The sequence below is a fragment of the Bombina bombina genome, chromosome 10 (genome assembly GCF_027579735.1).
Source record: "Bombina bombina isolate aBomBom1 chromosome 10, aBomBom1.pri, whole genome shotgun sequence".
Lineage (NCBI taxonomy): Eukaryota > Metazoa > Chordata > Amphibia > Anura > Bombinatoridae > Bombina > Bombina bombina.
In genome coordinates this window covers 156127697-156147345 of record NC_069508.1, presented here as the reverse complement: position 1 = coordinate 156147345, position 19649 = coordinate 156127697, and the positions used below count along the sequence as shown (strand labels likewise).

At 44.2% G+C, this 19649-nt stretch overlaps 1 protein-coding gene across 7 annotated transcripts in view; it reads right to left on the bottom strand.

Annotated features, from left to right (window-relative positions):
• The window catches only part of LOC128640941 (microtubule-associated serine/threonine-protein kinase 2), a 538333-nt gene that overhangs the window by 80211 nt on the left and 438473 nt on the right, over nt 1–19649 (bottom strand). For all 7 annotated transcript variants that reach the window (XM_053693406.1, XM_053693407.1, XM_053693409.1 and 4 more), the window contains 2 exons: nt 9434–9566; nt 8649–8716 (listed from right to left, as the gene is read on the bottom strand). In XM_053693406.1, the coding sequence (XP_053549381.1) occupies nt 8649–8716; nt 9434–9566 (201 nt within the window). The remainder of the gene's footprint in view (nt 1–8648; nt 8717–9433; nt 9567–19649) is intronic.

Here is a 19649-nt window from a genome sequence, read left to right as displayed (position 1 = left end):
CCAGACCGCGCCCCAGCCCATCAGACTGGCGTCGGTCGTGACAATGACCCACTCTGGTCTGTGGAATGTCATCCCTCGTGACAGGTTGTCCAGGGACAGCCACCAACGGAGTGAGTCTCTGGTCCTCTGATTTACTTGTATCTTTGGAGACAAGTCTGTATAGTCCCCATTCCACTGACTGAGCATGCACAGTTGTAATGGTCTTAGATGAATGCGCGCAAAAGGAACTATGTCCATTGCCGCTACCATCAACCCGATCACTTCCATGCACTGAGCTACGGAAGGAAGAGGAACGGAATGAAGTATTCGACAAGAGTCCAGAAGCTTTGTCTTTCTGGCCTCTGTTAGAAAAAATCCTCATTTCTGAGGAGTCTATAATTGTTCCCAAGAAGGGAACCCTTGTTGACGGGGATAGAGAACTCTTTTCCACGTTCACTTTCCAGCCGTGCGATCTGAGAAAGGCCAGGACGATGTCCGTGTGAGCCTTTGCTCGAGGGAGGGACGACGCTTGAATCAGAATGTCGTCCAGGTAAGGTACTACTGCAATGCCCCTTGGTCTTAGCACAGCTAGAAGGGACCCTAGTACCTTTGTGAAAATCCTTGGAGCAGTGGCTAATCCGAAAGGAAGCGCCACGAACTGGTAATGTTTGTCCAGGAATGCAAACCTTAGGAACCGATGATGTTCCTTGTGGATAGGAATATGTAGATACGCATCCTTTAAATCCACCGTGGTCATGAATTGACCTTCCTGGATGGAAGGAAGGATAGTTCGAATGGTTTCCATCTTGAAAGATGGGACCTTGAGAAATTTGTTTAAGATCTTGAGATCTAGGATTGGTCTGAATGTTCCCTCTTTTTTGGGAACTATGAACAGATTGGAGTAGAACCCCATCCCTTGTTCTCTCAATGGAACAGGATGAATCACTCCCATTTTTAACAGGTCTTCTACACAATGTAAGAACGCCTGTCTTTTTATGTGGTCTGAAGACAACTGAGACCTGTGGAACCTTCCCCTTGGGGGAAGTCCCTTGAATTCCAGAAGATAACCCTGGGAGACTATTTCTAGCGCCCAAGGATCCAGAACATCTCTTGCCCAAGCCTGAGCGAAGAGAGAGAGTCTGCCCCCCACCAGATCCGGTCCCGGATCGGGGGCCGATATTTCATGCTGTCTTGGTAGCAGTGGCAGGTTTCTTTGCCTGCTTTCCCTTGTTCCAGCCTTGCATTGGTCTCCAAGCTGGCTTGGCCTGAGAAGTATTACCCTCTTGCTTAGAGGACGCAGCACCTTGGGCTGGTCCGTTTTTACGAAAGGGACGAAAATTAGGTCTATTTTTTGCCTTGAAAGGCCGATCCTGAGGAAGGGCATGGCCCTTACCCCCAGTGATATCAGAGATAATCTCTTTCAAGTCAGGACCAAACAGCGTTTTCCCCTTGAAAGGAATGTTTAGTAGCTTGTTCTTGGAAGACGCATCAGCCGACCAAGATTTCAACCAAAGCGCTCTGCGCGCCACAATAGCAAACCCAGAATTCTTAGCCGCTAACTTAGCCAATTGCAAAGAGGCGTCTAGAGTGAAAGAATTAGCCAATTTGAGAGCATTGACTCTGTCCATAATCTCCTCATAAGGAGGAGAGTCACTATCGAGCACCTTAATCAGTTCATCAAACCAGAAATATGCGGCTGTAGTGACAGGGACAATGCATGAAATGGGTTGTAGAAGGTAACCCTGCTGAACAAACATCTTTTTAAGCAAACCTTCTAATTTTTTATCCATAGGATCTTTGAAAGCACAACTATCCTCTATGGGAATAGTGGTGCGTTTGTTTAAAGTAGAAACCGCTCCCTCGACCTTGGGGACTGACTGCCATAAGTCCTTTCTGGGGTCGACCATAGGAAACAATTTTTTAAATATGGGGGGAGGGACGAAAGGAATACCGGGCCTTTCCCATTCTTTATTAACAATGTCCGCCACCCGCTTGGGTATAGGAAAAGCTTCTGGGAGCCCCGGCACCTCTAGGAACTTGTCCATTTTACATAGTTTCTCTGGGATGACCAAATTTTCACAATCATCCAGAGTGGATAATACCTCCTTAAGCAAAATGCGGAGATGTTCCAATTTAAATTTAAAAGTAATCACATCAGATTCAGCCTGCTGAGAAATGTTCCCTAAATCAGTAATTTCTCCCTCAGACAAAACCTCCCTGGCCCCCTCAGATTGGGTTAGGGGCCCTTCAGAGATATTAATATCAGCGTCGTCATGCTCTTCAGTAACTAAAACAGAGCATCCACGCTTACGCTGGCAAGGGTTTATTTTGGCTAAAATGTTTTTGACAGAATTATCCATTACAGCCGTTAATTGTTGCATAGTAAGGAGTATTGGCGCGCTAGATGTACTAGGGGCCTCCTGAGTGGGCAAGACTCGTGTAGACGAAGGAGGGAATGATGCAGTACCATGCTTACTCCCCTCACTTGAGGAATCATCTTGGGCATCATTGTCATTATCACATAAATCACATTTATTTAAATGAATAGGAATTCTGGCTTCCCCACATTCAGAACACAGTCTATCTGGTAGTTCAGACATGTTAAACAGGCATAAACTTGATAAGAAAGTACAAAAAACGTTTTGAAATAAAACCGTTACTGTCACTTTAAATTTTAAACTGAACACACTTTATTACTGCAATTGCGAAAAAACATGAAGGAATTGTTCAAAATTCACCAAACTTTCACCACAGTGTCTTAAAGCCTTGAAAATATTGCACACCAATTTTGGAAGCTTTAACCCTTAAAATAACGGAACCGGAGCCGTTTTAAGCTTTAACCCCTTTACAGTCCCTGGTATCTGCTTTGCTGAGACCCAACCAAACCCAAGGGGAATACGATACCAAATGATGCCTTCAGAAGTCTTTTATAAGTATCAGAGCTCCTCTCACATGCGACTGCATGCCATGCCTCTCAAAAACAAGTGCGCAACACCGGCGCGAAAATGAGACTCTGCCTATGCTTTGGGAAAGCCCCTAAAGAATAAGGTGTCTAAAACAGTGCCTGCCGATATTATTATATCAAAATACCCAGAATAAATGATTCCTCAAGGCTAAATAAGTGTTAATATCAATCGATTTAGCCCAAAAAATGTCTACAGTCTAAATAAGCCCTTGTGAAGCCCTTATTTACAATCGTAATAAACATGGCTTACCGGATCCCATAGGGAAAATGACAGCTTCCAGCATTACATCGTCTTGTTAGAATGTGTCATACCTCAAGCAGCAAAGGACTGCAAACTGTTCCCCCAACTGAAGTTAATGCTCTCAACAGTCCTGTGTGGAACAGCCATGGATTTTAGTTACGGTTGCTAAAATCATTTTCCTCATACAAACAGAATTCTTCATCTCTTTTCTGTTTCTGAGTAAATAGTACGTACCAGCACTATTTGAAAATAACAAACTCTTGATTGAATAATGAAAAACTACAGTTAAACACTAAAAAACTCTAAGCCATCTCCGTGGAGATGTTGCCTGTACAACGGCAAAGAGAATGACTGGGGTAGGCGGAGCCTAGGAGGGATCATGTGACCAGCTTTGCTGGGCTCTTTGCCATTTCCTGTTGGGGAAGAGAATATCCCACAAGTAAGGATGACGCCGTGGACCGGACACACCTATGTTGGAGAAATAATGAATAGTTTTGAATAAAACTGAATTGTGGGTGTGGTGAGGGGTGTATTTATAGGCATTTTAAGGTTTGGGAAACTTTGCCCCTCCTGATAGGAATGTATATCCCATACGTCACTAGCTCATGGACTCTTGCTAATTACATGAAAGAAATAATACTTGTCTGTAAGGAGGTATTTACAGAGTATATTATCAGAATATGTAAGTCAATTTCAGCAATTATTGCTTATCGCAGCTACCGCTTTAAATAAATTGAGAAAGGCAGACCTTAGTTTAGGATCAACTGTGTATGATATATATGCTTTGGTATTTAGTATTATATATATATATACATACATACATACATACATACACACACACACACACACACACACACACACACACACACACACACACAGTATCTATATATATCAATGCATTTTCTATAGTGAGCGAATAGTATATTGTTGGTTTTAATGTTATTTTTCACTGGTGATTGTCTTGATTAGGTAGTATAGTGTATTCGCATCCATTGTTGACAGTGGGTTGCTAGGAAACGGACACCACCTGATGACGTGTGCACCAAGCGCCTGCTGTAATTCACTTGGTGATTGTAGATACTGGAGGTGAGTGGGTATTTAAGATTCTGGTAATGTTTGGGTTTTGTTGTTTGTTTAAAGACGGGGATTACCCTTCTGAAACGTCACATACTTAAGGGATTCAAGAATATACCCCTGTTAAAATCCGGAAAGTGCCTTCCTTTATTTTGAATATTGCAATCTATGCAGTGCACCCCGGTATAGTACGGTGACCTTGAGTGCTAGGCCACACTGGACATTATATACATACATACATATATACATACATATATACATACATACACACACATATACATCCACCCACCACTGTGTAAGCAAATGTACTCACCAATCTAAGTAAAAAGTACCGGGGTGCTGTGAAAAAGTAGTATATCCAATATCACTCCATTCTTTCAGAATATATTTCTGTACTCAATTGTGGTGGCAGTATGTATATATGCCTTTACCAATGTGTTGTGGCACCACTAAGGGCAGTATGTATAAACACATGTACTAATGTGTGGTGGCTCCACTGGGAGCAATATGTATTTATTCCTGTACCCATTAGTGGTGGCACCACTGGGAGCTAGATATATATATATATATATATATATATATATATATATATATATATATATATATATATATATATATAACTTTTCCCTTTATATGGTGGCACTGCTGGAAGCAGTATGTATATATTCATGTACCATTTGTGGTGGCACCACTGGGAGCAGTATGTATATATTCATGTACCATTTGTGGTGGCACCACTGGGAGCAGTATGTATATATTCTTATACCATTTGTGGTGGCAGCACAGAGCAGATGTATATATTCATGCACCATTTGTGGTGGCACCACAGTGAGCAGTATGTATATATTCATGTAACATTTGTGGTGGCACCACAGTGAGCAGTATGTATATATTCATGTAACATTTGTGGTGGCACCACAGGGAGCAGTATTTATATATTCATGTACCATTTGTGGTGGCAGCACTGAGAGCAGATGTATATATTCATGTACCATTTGTGGTGGCAGCACTGGGAGCAGTATGTATATATTCATGTACCATTTGTGGTGGCAGCAATGGTAGCAGTATGTATATATTCATGTACCATTTGTGGTGGCAGCACTGGTAGCAGTATGTATATATTCATGTACCATTTGTGGTGGCAGCACTGGTAGCAGTATGTATATATTCATGTACCATTTGTGGTGGCAGCACTGGGAGCAGTATGTATATATTCATGTACCATTTGTGGTGGCAGCACTGGGAGCAGTATGTATATATTAATGTACCATTTGTGGTGGCAGCACTGGGAGCAGTATGTATATATTCATGTACCATTTGTGGTGGCAGCACTGGGAGCAGTATGTATATATTCATGTACCATTTGTGGTGGCAGCACTGGGAGCAGTATGTATATATTCATGTACCATTTGTGGTGGCAGCACTGGGAGCAGTATGTATATATTCATGTACCATTTGTGGTGGCAGCACTGGGAGCAGTATGTATATATTCATGTACCATTTGAGTTGGCACTACTGGGAGCAGTATGTATATATTCATGTACCATTTGTGGTGGCACCACTGGGAGCAGTATCTTTATATTCATGTAACATTTGTGGTGGCACCACTGTGAGCAGTATGAATATATTCATGTAACATTTGTGGTGGCACCACTGGGAACAGTATGTATATATTCATGTAACATTTGTGGTGGCACCACTGTGAGCAGTATGTATATATTCATGTAACATTTGTGGTGGCACCACAGGGAGCAGTATGTATATATTAATTTACCATTTGAGTTGGCATTACTGGGAGCAGTATGTATATGTTTTTGTACCATTTGTGGAGGAACCACTGGGGGCAGTTTGTAAGGCTTTTACTTTCTTATTTACAAAACCATAACAAGACAAGGGGCAAATAGTAAAGAAATCTGCTTTTCTCATATAGAAGGTTTTATTTATGGATTTTAATTACCCTTTTTTAGGAAAGTGCTGCAAAAAATGCTTTATACCTTCTAATAATTCAATGTTTTTGTCATTAACATGTTGGTATTACCTAGAATAACAGCACCACAGTGTGTGCTGTAGTCTTGGGGAGCTTACTGCACTCAGCGATAGGCTAAGAACAAGGCATGCTTCAGTTCTAAATGTAACCTCTTCATGGGGTGGTGGGAGCTGTCCCGCATCTATGGAGATGGGAACTCCTTCAGGCAAAACATATACGGATGTACAGGCGTTACATCGATGAACTGCTCCTGGTGTGGAAAGGGACAAATGAGAGAGCCATTGAATTTGTAAATTGGCTAAATGACAATGATATAGGATTAAAGTTCACTTTTGAACTGAATCAATTGTCAATCAATTTCCTGGATTTAACCCTTAAGGGTATACCAGGGTTTGGGGTTGAAACTGAGGTATATAGAAAACCTATCACTGGCTATACTCTTCTCCACGCCAGGAGCAGTCATCCAAAGCAGGTCTTTAAATCAGTTGCCAAAAGGACAGTTTGTTAGGTTGAGGAGAAACTGTAGCACATGACATCAGTACGAGGTACGAGATACATGCTAATCAACTAACGGAACGTCTAAAGGACAGGGGCTATAAACCACAAGAGATTCAAGAGATAAGAAAGGAGGTGGCTAGGACCGAGACACATGATTTATTGATCAAATCAACTGAAAGAAAATCAAATAAAGAAGAGAACAAAGGGATGTTTTTCGTCACAGATTATAGTAGACAGTACCATAAGATTTGTAGTATTATACAGAAACATTTAAGGCTATTAGCAGCAGACGATGCTTTGGTAGATACAATCCATAAGGGGTATAAGTATGCCTTTAAAAGAGGTGTATCTCTGGGAAAACATCTTGGCACCCACTCAACTTAAATCTAAACAGAGAGAGGATCCGAGCCCTTGGCTTAGATTCAAGGGTGTCTACAAATGTAGAAACCATACTTGTAAGGTGTGCGAACATTTAATAGTGGGGGAAGACTTCCGAAGTGAAGTCACCCACAAGACATATAATCATAATAGGTGTATGAATTGTAGGAATGTGTACACAGTGTACCTAGCAGGTTGCACCAGTTGCCACTTGCAATACGTGGGCATGACGACCAGAGAGGTACGCTCACGCATTAGGGAACACACCTCTAATATCAAAGCATGTACCCTGACCACCGCCCTGGTCTAACATTTTAACAGGGTCCACAATAAAGATGATACAAGCTTTAAATGGACCATCATTGAAATAGTAAATGTGGGGAGGAGAGGAGGGGCAGGGACCAAGCCTTGGCAAAAAGAGAGGTGTATTGGATTTTCCAGCTGCAGACGAGGTTCCCCATTGGTCTTAATTCAGCATATGACAATTTTTGGAATTAATAAGAGGCAGGGGACATATTGTAAGGATGATGATATTCAAAATTAATTAATTTTAATGTTAAGGATGATATTCAGTAGGTTATTTCATTATTTAAAGGGCATTTAAAGGCATTGACCCTGTAAGATTATTAAAAACACACACTTTAGGGTTAAAGAGATACTAAAGATAACATACATTAACAAGATATTTAAAACATATGTCCAAGTGCAAAGGATGTTGATAAATTATTGAATGTATAGAAAAATCTACATTAGGGGATTAAAATTGTATAGAATGTGATATAATAGGATTGCCCTTTGTCCCCGGTTTTATGTTCAAGGAACTATATATAGATCGATTAAAAAATCATGAATTCAATATGGTCTTAATATTGGAAAATATTGTAACTATTTGTATATGTAATTGCATGTGTCAAAATAGGGTACAGTTTATTTTAACCTTTGGCCATATTGTACGGTGCATACAGATAGATGGCTATAACAGTATGTATCTATAAAATGTGTTTGGTCTAGAAAGGTTATAACTGTACAAACACAAAAAATATATATTTTTAAGGGAATACATGAATATGCATATAAGTCAAATGATATCATCCATTACACTGTTTGTATTGTGACAGTTGAAACAGTTACTTACGAGTTGCATAATTGTGTGAACAGTGTTAAGTTTAAGCTACACAAAAAACTATCAGAGTGCTTATTCGAGGCAGTATACCTTTAAGGTAAGCCTCTAATTAGGAGTTAATTACTACCTGCCCATTAGCAAATTAAATGTTTTTACCCTCTTTTTAAGCCCATTAGCAGAAGGTAAATTTAGAGAGCTATGAGTACGGCGCCTTTGTCGAAACGCGTAAGCTTTGCCAAAAGCTAAAGGGCATTGTTTTTGCTTTTCATCTATTCATGTTTTTAAGAAGAAGAATAAAGAACTGTGTTTTAACAGAGTTGCTGCCTCTCCGGATTTGTTGTTTGAAGTTCTAAATGCATGTCTAATGCACATTTTGATATGAGTATAATAAAGTGCTGCTTACATCCACTGAGTCATCATTTTCAGGGGTATCTGCGTTACTGCTGCCGTAGCTGTTCAGCTGGGCCATTTCTGAAAATAGATTTTTTAAAATGATGTAAGACCAAGAATAAATTATAGCTAATTTTACAATAAGAGTATAGGAGGTCTGGCAGCAACAAAGCATTGCATTGCATTACATTCACTAAGCATGGTGCCTATTTCATACAAATGTGGATGATGGCTCATGTATAGAAGAAATAGGAAAAGTGTGCGCTTCATCCTGTGGTAACTCACTGACCCTGCACATGCGCAGCAGCTCCTTATTAAATCCTTACATAGGCAACAAGTAGTGAAGCGCACACATCTATTGTGCATTAGGGAACAGCGGATTCAATGAATGGCTGGCTGCATTGCTCCTTTTCCATTATTAAAAAAAAAAACAGATTTGCCAACTCCTGCTTTAAATAACCTGCACAAAACTAGCGATCACAGACCTAGAAATATTAGTATTCTTATGCACTTATATGACCCTGAAACATTGCTTGAGGTGCAGGTGCGCACATCACTACCAGGGTACAGCTGCCTCTGACAAACAGATGCTTTATTATAAAAGGAAGAAAAAGCCGAGCTGTGATCTGGTGGGGTTGTGCGTACCACAGAGCTAAACCTCACACTTTTTAGCCACGCACTTGTTGATTTCTACAAAAAGAAAACAAACTGGCAGCAAATTGTACTAGCTACCTTCGAAAATGTTTGGTATCTGCAGTTTCAGTTGCAAAACCAACCACTGAAAACTCAAAATCTCACCTTCCAGGGGATCTCGATTAAGTCCCAGTTGGCTAATGATGTATTTGGGAATGTCGCACTTAATTCCTTCTCCTTCCTTGGCATGGCCTTCTGCAGCTTCTAACAGATGGTAGAATTCTTCTGGGTCAAATTCCTAAGAATGAAGCATAAAAAGTTACAGATATTCAATTGCAGTGGACAAACACTAGTAACTACCTAGATTTTGATGGCAGATAAGAGCCATAGGCCCAGCAAGTCTGCCCGATATTTCTTAAAAGTATAAACTTATCTAGTTCATAGGATAGCTTTAGGATTATCCCAGGAATCAACAAGTACATAGAATAGCCGTATGCTTATCCCCAGCATTAATTAGTACGTAGGATAGCCTTATGCTTATCCCAGGAATTAACTAGTACATAGGATAGCCTTATGCTTATTCCAGGCATTAATTAGTACATAGGATAGCCTTATGCTTGTTCCCGGCATTAATTGGTATGTAGGATAGCCTTATGCTTATCTCAGGCATTAATTGGTATGTAGGATAGCCTTATGTTTATCCCAGGCATTAAATGGTATGTAGGATAGCCTTATGTTTATCCCAGGCATTAATTGGTATGTAGGATAGCCTTATGCTTAACCTCTGCATTAATTAGTATGCAGGATAGCCTTATGTTTATCACAGGTATTAATTAGTACATAGGATAGCCTTATGCTTATCCTCTGCATTAATTAGTACGCAGGATAGCCTTATGCTTATCCCAGGTATTAATTAGTACATAGGATAGCCTTATGCTTATGCCATGCATTCTTAAAGTCCCCCACAGCGTTTTTCATTACCACCTCTTGTGGAAGTTTATTCTATGAATCAATCACCCTTTCTTTAAAGAAGCTTCCGCAAATTACTCCTGATTATACTACCCTTCAGCTTGAGATCATGACCCCTTGTTCTTGATTTTTTCTTTTTATGTAAAATACAGCCTCAGCTTTACTAAGCCCTTTAATATACTTTAAAGTTTCTTTCATATCATCTCTTTCCCATCAACTTGTCCAAGCTATACACATTTAGTTAATTGAGCCTCTCCAGGTAAGTTTGGAAACTTGCTCAGAACCTACGAGGAAAGGAGGAACGGAAACAACGCAAAACATAGGCGAGAGTGAATGAAGAGTAGCTACAATATGAAGACCGAAAACTGTTCTCCACAGTAAATGTTACCACCCGGGAGGCATAAAGTATCCAGATGGGGCAGTGTAATTCTTTCCAATATTATATTTTCTGCTATACATGCATCTACTAAAAAAGCCCTGGGGGAAAAAAAGTTAATAAAAAAAAAAGTTGGTTGCTTGTAAATCCTTGTCCAAGATCCAGGTGTTTAGTTTTTCCTGGCCAGCAAGACGAGGGCACCTAACACTGCCGTGGTCTCCCTGCTTCAGTCTATAATATCTTGTTTGTTGCACTTGATGGGTGCTAAATACTTGCAAGGAAGATACAAGCCCGGCTGTTACACCTACAACAACCAACCTTACAAACAATGACCTGAGAATTTAACCAGATAAACGGCTGCAGATCACTTCTGTGCCAAAACTAAATGAATTGCTGAAATTTGTGATATTGAAGGTAAAGATAAATCTGCTGTCTGCATCTAACCAGAAGACCTACTACAGAACTACATAGTGTGATACACAAACTAACTGCCAGGAAATAAACTGATATCCATTCTGCAGAAATGATATCCACAAGAACTAAACTACTGATGTTGTACTAGCGCCATCATATTATTTATACTTCTGATATGAAGCCCGAGAATGTTCTTATGGGATTCAAACATACAATTTAAATACAAATTTACTTTTATTATCAAATTTGCTTCGTTCCCATGATATTCTGTGTTGGAGAGATACCTAGGTAGGCATCTAGAGCACTACATAGCAGGAAATAGTGCTGCCCTCTAGTGCTCCAGACACGTGCACGCTTTTCATCTTACCTCAATGCTTTACAACAAAAGTTACCAAGAGAACTAAGGACATTTGATAATTGAAGTAAATTAGAAAGTTGTTTAAAATTGCTGCTCTATCCGATTCATTAAATAAAAACTTTGGGTTTCATGTCCCTTTAAGTGGAGGTCAACCCTACAGGAAATATATAATGTATATTATAAAATGTAATCAAAGCTATTGTGTGACCCTACTGCAGCTAAATATTTACTTTTTATGTTCTGTGAGACATCTAATGTGCCTAAAGTAAAGGCAATCAGCACATGGGACCCAGCACCTCCAAATACATAAACGTGCGTGCCCTTCACACACACAACCAAAATGCACGCCCTACAAACGTGCCTGCCCCTCACACAAACGTGCCTGCCCCCACACACACACACACACAAACGTGCCTGCCCCCTCACACACACGTGCCTGCCCCCTCAGACAAACGTGCCTGCCCCCTCACACAAACGTGCCTGCCCCCTCACACAAATGTGCCTGCCCCCACACACACACACAAACGTGCCTGCCCCCACACACACACACACAAACGTGCCTGCCCCCTCACACACACACAAACGTGCCTGCCCCCACACACACACACACAAACGTGCCTGCCCCCACACACACACACACAAATGTGCCTGCCCCCACACACACACACACAAATGTGCCTGCCCCCACACACACACACACAAATGTGCCTGCCCCCACACACACACACACAAATGTGCCTGCCCCCACACACACACACACAAATGTGCCTGCCCCCACACACACACACACAAATGTGCCTGCCCCCACACACACACACACAAATGTGCCTGCCCCCACACACACACACACAAATGTGCCTGCCCCCACACACACACACACAAATGTGCCTGCCCCCACACACACACACACATGTGCCTGCCCCCACACACACACACACACGTGCCTGCCCCCACACACACACACACACACAAACGTGCCTGCCCCCTCACACAAACGTGCCTGCCCCCTCACACAAACGTGCCTGCCCCCTCACACAAACGTGCCTGCCCCCTCACACACACACAAATGTGCCTGCCCCCACACACACACACACAAACGTGCCTGCCCCCTCACACACACGTGCCTGCCCCCTCACACAAACGTGCCTGCCCCCTCACACAAACGTGCCTGCCCCCTCACACAAACGTGCCTGCCCCCTCACACAAACGTGCCTGCCCCCTCACACAAACGTGCCTGCCCCCTCACACAAATGTGCCTGCCCCCACACACACACACACACAAACGTGCCTGCCCCCTCACACAAACGTGCCTGCCCCCTCACACAAACGTGCCTGCCCCCTCACACAAACGTGCCTGCCCCCTCACACAAACGTGCCTGCCCCCTCACACAAACGTGCCTGCCCCCTCACACAAACGTGCCTGCCCCCTCACACAAACGTGCCTGCCCCCTCACACAAACGTGCCTGCCCCCTCACACAAACGTGCCTGCCCCCTCACACAAACGTGCCTGCCCCCTCACACACACGTGCCTGCCCCCTCACACAAACGTGCCTGCCCCCTCACACAAACGTGCCTGCCCCCTCACACAAACGTGCCTGCCCCCTCACACAAACGTGCCTGCCCCCTCACACAAACGTGCCTGCCCCCTCACACAAACGTGCCTGCCCCCTCACACAAACGTGCCTGCCCCCTCACACAAACGTGCCTGCCCCCTCACACAAACGTGCCTGCCCCCTCACACAAACGTGCCTGCCCCCTCACACAAACGTGCCTGCCCCCTCACACACACACACAAACGTGCCTGTCCCCTCACACACACAAACGTGCCTGTCCCCTCACACACACACACACAAACGTGCCTGCCCCCTCACACACACACACAAACGTGACTGCCCCCTCACACACACACACCCCAACACACACACACAAACGTGCCTGCCCCTCACACAGGCACCCAGACACACACACAAACATGCACGCCCTCACACACACACATGCCCGCCCCCTCACACAGGCACCCACACACACAAACATGCCCGCCCTCACACACCCACAAACGTGCACACCCTCACACACACGTGCACACCCTCTCACACACACGTGCACACAAACATGCACCCCTCACACACACACACAAACGTGCCCGCCCCCTCACACAGGCACCCAGACACACACACAAACGTGCCCGCCCCATCACACAGGCACCCACACAAACATGCCCGCCCGCCCGCCCTCACACACCCACACACGTGCACACCCTCTCACACACACACGTGCACACCACACACGTGCACACCAACAGTCACACACACACGTGCACACCAACAGTCACACACACACGTGCACACCAACAGTCACACACACACGTGCACACCAACAGTCACACACACACGTGCACACCAACAGTCACACACACACGTGCACACCAACAGTCACACACACACGTGCACACCAACAGTCACACACACACGTGCACACCAACAGTCACACACAAACGTGCACACCAACAGTCACACACAAACATGCACACCAACAGTCACGCACAAACATGCACACCAACAGTCACGCACAAACGTGCACACCAACAGTCACGCACAAACGTGCACACCAACAGTCACACACAAACGTGCACACCAACAGTCACACACAAACGTGCACACACACCCTCAGTCACAGACAAACGTGCACACCCTCAGTCACAGACAAACGTGCACACCCTCAGTCACACACAAATGTGCACACACCCCCTCAGTCACACACAAACGTGCACACCCTCAGTCACACACACACAAACGTGCACACCCCCAGTCACACACAAACGTGCACACCCCCAGTCACACACAAACGTGCACACCCCCAGTCACACACAAATGTGCACACACATCCTCAGTCACACACAAACGTGCACACCCTCAGTCACACACAAACGTGCACACCCTCAGTCACACACAAACGTGCACACCCTCAGTCACACACAAACGTGCACACCCTCACACACACACACACACAAACCTGCACACCCTCAGTCACACACAAACGTGCACGCTCACAGTATTTGGCATCTAAGCAAAAGCACAATATAGTATCAGCGTTTATTAAACTCTGGATCACAATATGTGAGATGACTTAATAATCTGATGTGAGGCTGATACAAACGTGTATAATTCTGTACAAACTCTCAAAACCCTACAATATCCATCACTGTCAGATTACGAATTACGTGTACTCAACAGCTCTCATACAGTGAGCGAGGATGCATGTGGCAGCTCCCGCTGAAGTGAGAGCTCAGTGTCTGTGACTAGCCAGCAGATTATGTAAAACACAGGATGTTTAAGTCATTAACTGGAATAAAGAATTCTGCAAGCAGTGAAATGTACATCTGTCTATCATAATATGCAAATACACTGTGCCTAATGAACGGGAAGCCGCTCCAGAAACAAGTCAGCAGATATAGCCTCTTGCATTGTGAGCTAAGACACAGAATCAAGTCACTCTGAGGTTTAGCTGTGAATAACAATGAACTCATAGTAATATTATTCAATGCTCATATCTGATAAGGCCAGGGGCCGCCATATCTGATAAGGCCAGGGGCCGCCATAGCTGAAAAAATGTGAGTCTTGGATGTTTTACATAAAAAGGCAGGCACATCACGTATGGATATGGAGAAGCCAAATCTTATCCATAAAACACATTTCACCAGTGTGAAAAATGTAAAGCCTTTAAAGTTGACTTATGGTGAAGCACATGCACGGTTCTGCATTCACCGATCTTTTCATGTCAATATTAGCTTAGCTATCTTATTCCGATAAATACAAAGTACAAAACACCACAATACACACCAGGACATGAGATAAAACTACTCTATAGATCAGGACAAAGCAGCCCTGAACAACTGCGCTGAAAACTATTTGGCATATAAAATGCAAACACATTTAACCTCAAACTTTTAAAGATTTTTTTTTATATCTTTATCAAGAGATATCGCCAGACAGGTATCAAAATAAAAAGAAAGCAAAAAAATGGGTTTTGCAGTTATGAAACTTGCTGTGCAAGGTGTTCTATGGTCAATGCAATGAGTTAAAAACAAAGCCTTGCCATGGATGGGGGTAGCTAAATTAAATCTCACAACTATGCTCACCTCTTCTCTTATGTGCACAACCTTCTAATCACATACAGGCTCAAGTGCCCGCATTCCTATACTCACCTAGCCACATTCGCTCAGCATCAGGGAAGCCTCGCACTATAAGCAGCAGGTCCTGATGCTGAGCACCAGTAGGTAAATATCAGGTAAGCCTCGCACTATAAGCAGCAGGTCCTGATGCTGAGCACCAGTAGGTAAATATCAGGTAAGCCTCGCACTATAAGCAGCAGGTCCTGATGCTGAACACCAGTAGGAAAATATCTGGTAAGCCTCAGGTCCTGATGCTGAGCACCAGTAGGCAAATATAAGCCTCGCCTCACACTATAAGCAGCAGGTCCTGATGCTGACCACCAGTAGGTAAATATCAGGTAAGCCTCACACTATAAGCTGCAAGTCCTGATGTTAAACACCAGAAGGTAAATCTCGCACTATAAGCGGCAGGTCCTGATGCTGAACACCAGTAGGAAAATATCTGGTAAGCCTCAGGTCCTGATGCTGAGCACCAGTAGGCAAATATAAGCCTCGCCTCACACTATAAGCGGCAGGTCCTGATGCTGAGCACCAGTAGGAAAATATCAGGTAAGCCTCGCACTATAAGCAGCAGGTCCTGATGCTGAGCACCAGTAGGTAAATACTAGGTAAGCATCGCAGGATAAGGAGCAGGTCCTGATGCTTAGCACCAGTCTGTGCATATCAGGTAAGCATCGCAAGATGAGGAGCAGGTCCTGATGCTGAGCACCAGTAGGTAAATATTAGGTAAGCCTCGCACTATAAGCAGCAGGTCCTGATGCTGAGCACCAGTAGGTAAATATCTTGTAAGCCTCGCAATATAAGCAGCAGGTCCTAATGCTGAGCACCAGTAGGTATATATCAGGTAAGCCTCGCATAAGGAGCAGGTCCTAATGCTGAGCACCAGTAGGTAAATATCAGGTAAGCCTCGCAATATAAGCAGCAGGTCCTGATGCTGAGCACCAGTAGGTAAATATCAGGTAAGCCTTGCACGATAAGGAGCAGGTCCTGATGCTGAGCACCAGTAGGTAAATATCAGGTAAGCCTCACACGATAAGGAGCAGGTCCTGATGCTGAGCACCAGTAGGTAAATATCAGGTAAGCTCAGGGATTCAGCAACATAACAAGCAAAGGGCCGCCTGCCTGTAAAATGTTACTTTCCACAGCCTGTTTATTATGATAACTAAATGAGCGATGAACACACAGCAGAGACCCTGCGCTAAAGAACTACTATTATAACATTGGTGCTGAGATGTCCTCCAGCCCCCTTTATCTAAGGACTTGTTCAATAACCTAAAGCTAACTGGCTATTTTATAAAACGGTGCTAAAAACAAATTATGCTTACCTGATAATTTTCTTTTCTTCTGATGGAAAGAGTCCACAGCTGCATTCATTACTTTTGGGAACAGTAGAAGAAATATCAGGGTGAAAAGGTGCCAGAAGAATAAAATAAGGACGCCCCACATAAATAATTACGGGTGGGGAGCTGTGGACTCTTTCCGTCAGAAGAAAAGAAAATGATCAGATAAGCATAATTTATGTTTTTTCTTCTTAAATGGAAAGAGTCCACAGCTGTATTCATTACTTTTGGGAAAACATTACCCAAGCTGTATAGAGGACACTGAATGCCAAGACGGGAGGGTACATTAGGCGGCCCATTCTGAGGGCCCGAAGCCTGAAACCACTGCCCACAAAAAAAAACAGCTTTGTCCGAAGCCGAGAGAACTTTAAAAGGAAAAAACCCTGAGGACACTGGACCCGCAGGTAGTCCAGAGCCTAGCTAGAGACTGCAAAATCGGACTCAACAGGCCTCCAGGAGACACCGTCGCCCCACAATAGGTCCCTCACCACTCACCCCTCACTAAAGAAGGGAACACCAGCCGAAACTCCCAAAGGGATAGGATCAGGAGAACTGAAGGGAAAAAACTAAAAGGTCACAATCCATAAAGGAAAACCCCCAAAAGTGAGCCCAGCTCACAAGGGCCCAAATGGGTCCCGACAGGCAAGGGGAGACTACGCCTAGACCAGGAAAAACCGGAGGTATAGGACCAGGCATAGAAAGAGAGAAAACTTTCTCTCAAACGTTGTGCAAAAGCACCAAAGGACAACAGAAGACAGAGTCCTCACATAGTCCAAACTTGGAACACTGAAGTATTCCGCTACAAAAAAAAAACGTGTAACAGACCCAGACGAAAAACCCTGAGTCAAGAACACGCCGCCATCCTTAGGATGACACAGAGAATACTTGCTGAGAGGTCTTCCAAAAAAAGGGAGAATCATAACCTGCACAAGGTCACCCAAGATAGAGAAGTGACACCCAGAACCTGAGGTGGAGCAATCCTAGACCCTCTGCTTGTAAGCTTAGGGAGCTAGCTACTATGCCCACCTAGATCCTGGAGATGACGAGACTCAGAACCCAGCCCCAGCAACGCAGGTCTGAAACAGGGGAACAAAAGAACCCCAAAACCAACTCAAAAATGAGCGGAGAATGGCCACAGCCAATCCAACAGAGCACGGGTGCAACCCGACTCCTTAGAACAGACAACAGGACCGTAGACCCAAAGGATCTAGCAAAAAGGCCCAACTTAGTCTTGACACAGAGCCAGCAAGACTCCAAATGGCACGTAACAACCCAGAGAGAATATCCCTCTCAGCTAGGGAAACTCCCAGGTACCATCTCCTGAACCAGGAGAAGCCTTAAGAAAAAGACCACATTTCCATAAAAAGGAGACTAAGCTCTCACCCAAGAAGGGGAAAAGGCTAAAAGACAGCACCTTCCACAAGCCACAAAGTCACAGGTTAAAGGAGATATCAATCCCCAACTCAGAAGCCCTGTTGAAAGGAATTCACCTAAAAACTAGCCTGCTAACACGCAACCAACGTGCAATAGTAGCAGCAGTGACGCTGCAAGTCCATACACCTGCAGAACAGTGAGTTCAATGGATACTATAGCAAGCTGACCAAGGGAAACCACCTAAGGTGCAACACAAGCCCAACGAGCCACGACACTCAGAAAACCTGGCCAACCAAGACCAGGTCAAGCAATCCGAGTAAAAGGACATAGCCCAAGTTTCCAGGAACCCCGAACCAACCCTGGAGCCTAGAGGTCCGGTAACAACCCACAACGGGATCCACAAGGGAAAATGCTGAATGAAACTCAGCAACCAGAAAGCCCCAGGGAGAACAGGACCGAACCCCCAATTGTTTAGACAAACAATAGCCGCAAACTTAACACCCCGTCTGAATAACAACCCAGACTACAGGGGATACTAATGCAATATCCAGATCAACCCGGATAACGAGAAAAACTCGCAAGTCCCGACCTAAGGAAGAGATCATCCCTTGCCGAAGTCCCACTCTCCAAAGGAGCCAAGGTGGAAAAAGTCGTACGACGACGCTAGAGCTTCTAGACTCACCAACTGCGTCGGGACAATAAGGCAAGGGGATACCTCGAGGTAAAAACCACTCGAGCAAAGGCTGGTCTCCACATCACCACCGTACAAGCGGATGATCACAGGGAGAAAGGGGCGCAAACCAACTTCAATTCCGGGAGGAACCCCAAACAAACTCAAGGAGACCATGCCCAGTGTCCCTAACAGGGAACAAACATCTCCCAGACCCCTAAAATGAGACCTAACATGGAGATCACAAAGGAAGACCAAAAAGTCTCAGAAAAACAGCTAGACAGTACACAGTCGATGTGCAATAGCTGCAGCTGGTTACAATCTGCAACCTGACCACTGCAAGGCAGCCAAACTACCCTTCAAACTACTAGCTGCTGAGGACCAAAGGACAATCCCCAAGCCTCAAAAGAAAAAAGGCCAAACCACTCACTCGGCGGTAAGAAGACGCTAAGCCCTCCAACTCTCCACCACGTGAGGGAGGAACTCTAGGGTCCGACAATACCAGACACCAGAGAGAATGACGCAGCAGAAACTCCACTGACCCAGTCATCTAAATTGAAGGCTATAAGGACTGAGACAATCCTTCCCGCCTTGTAGACCCACAGGTCCTCTAGAATGCTTAGTTGAATGTAAAACAAATGATAACATGAGCACTCTACACCTCGACCGGACCAGCCAATCCAAACGGCGCCACGTGTCTGAACAGCC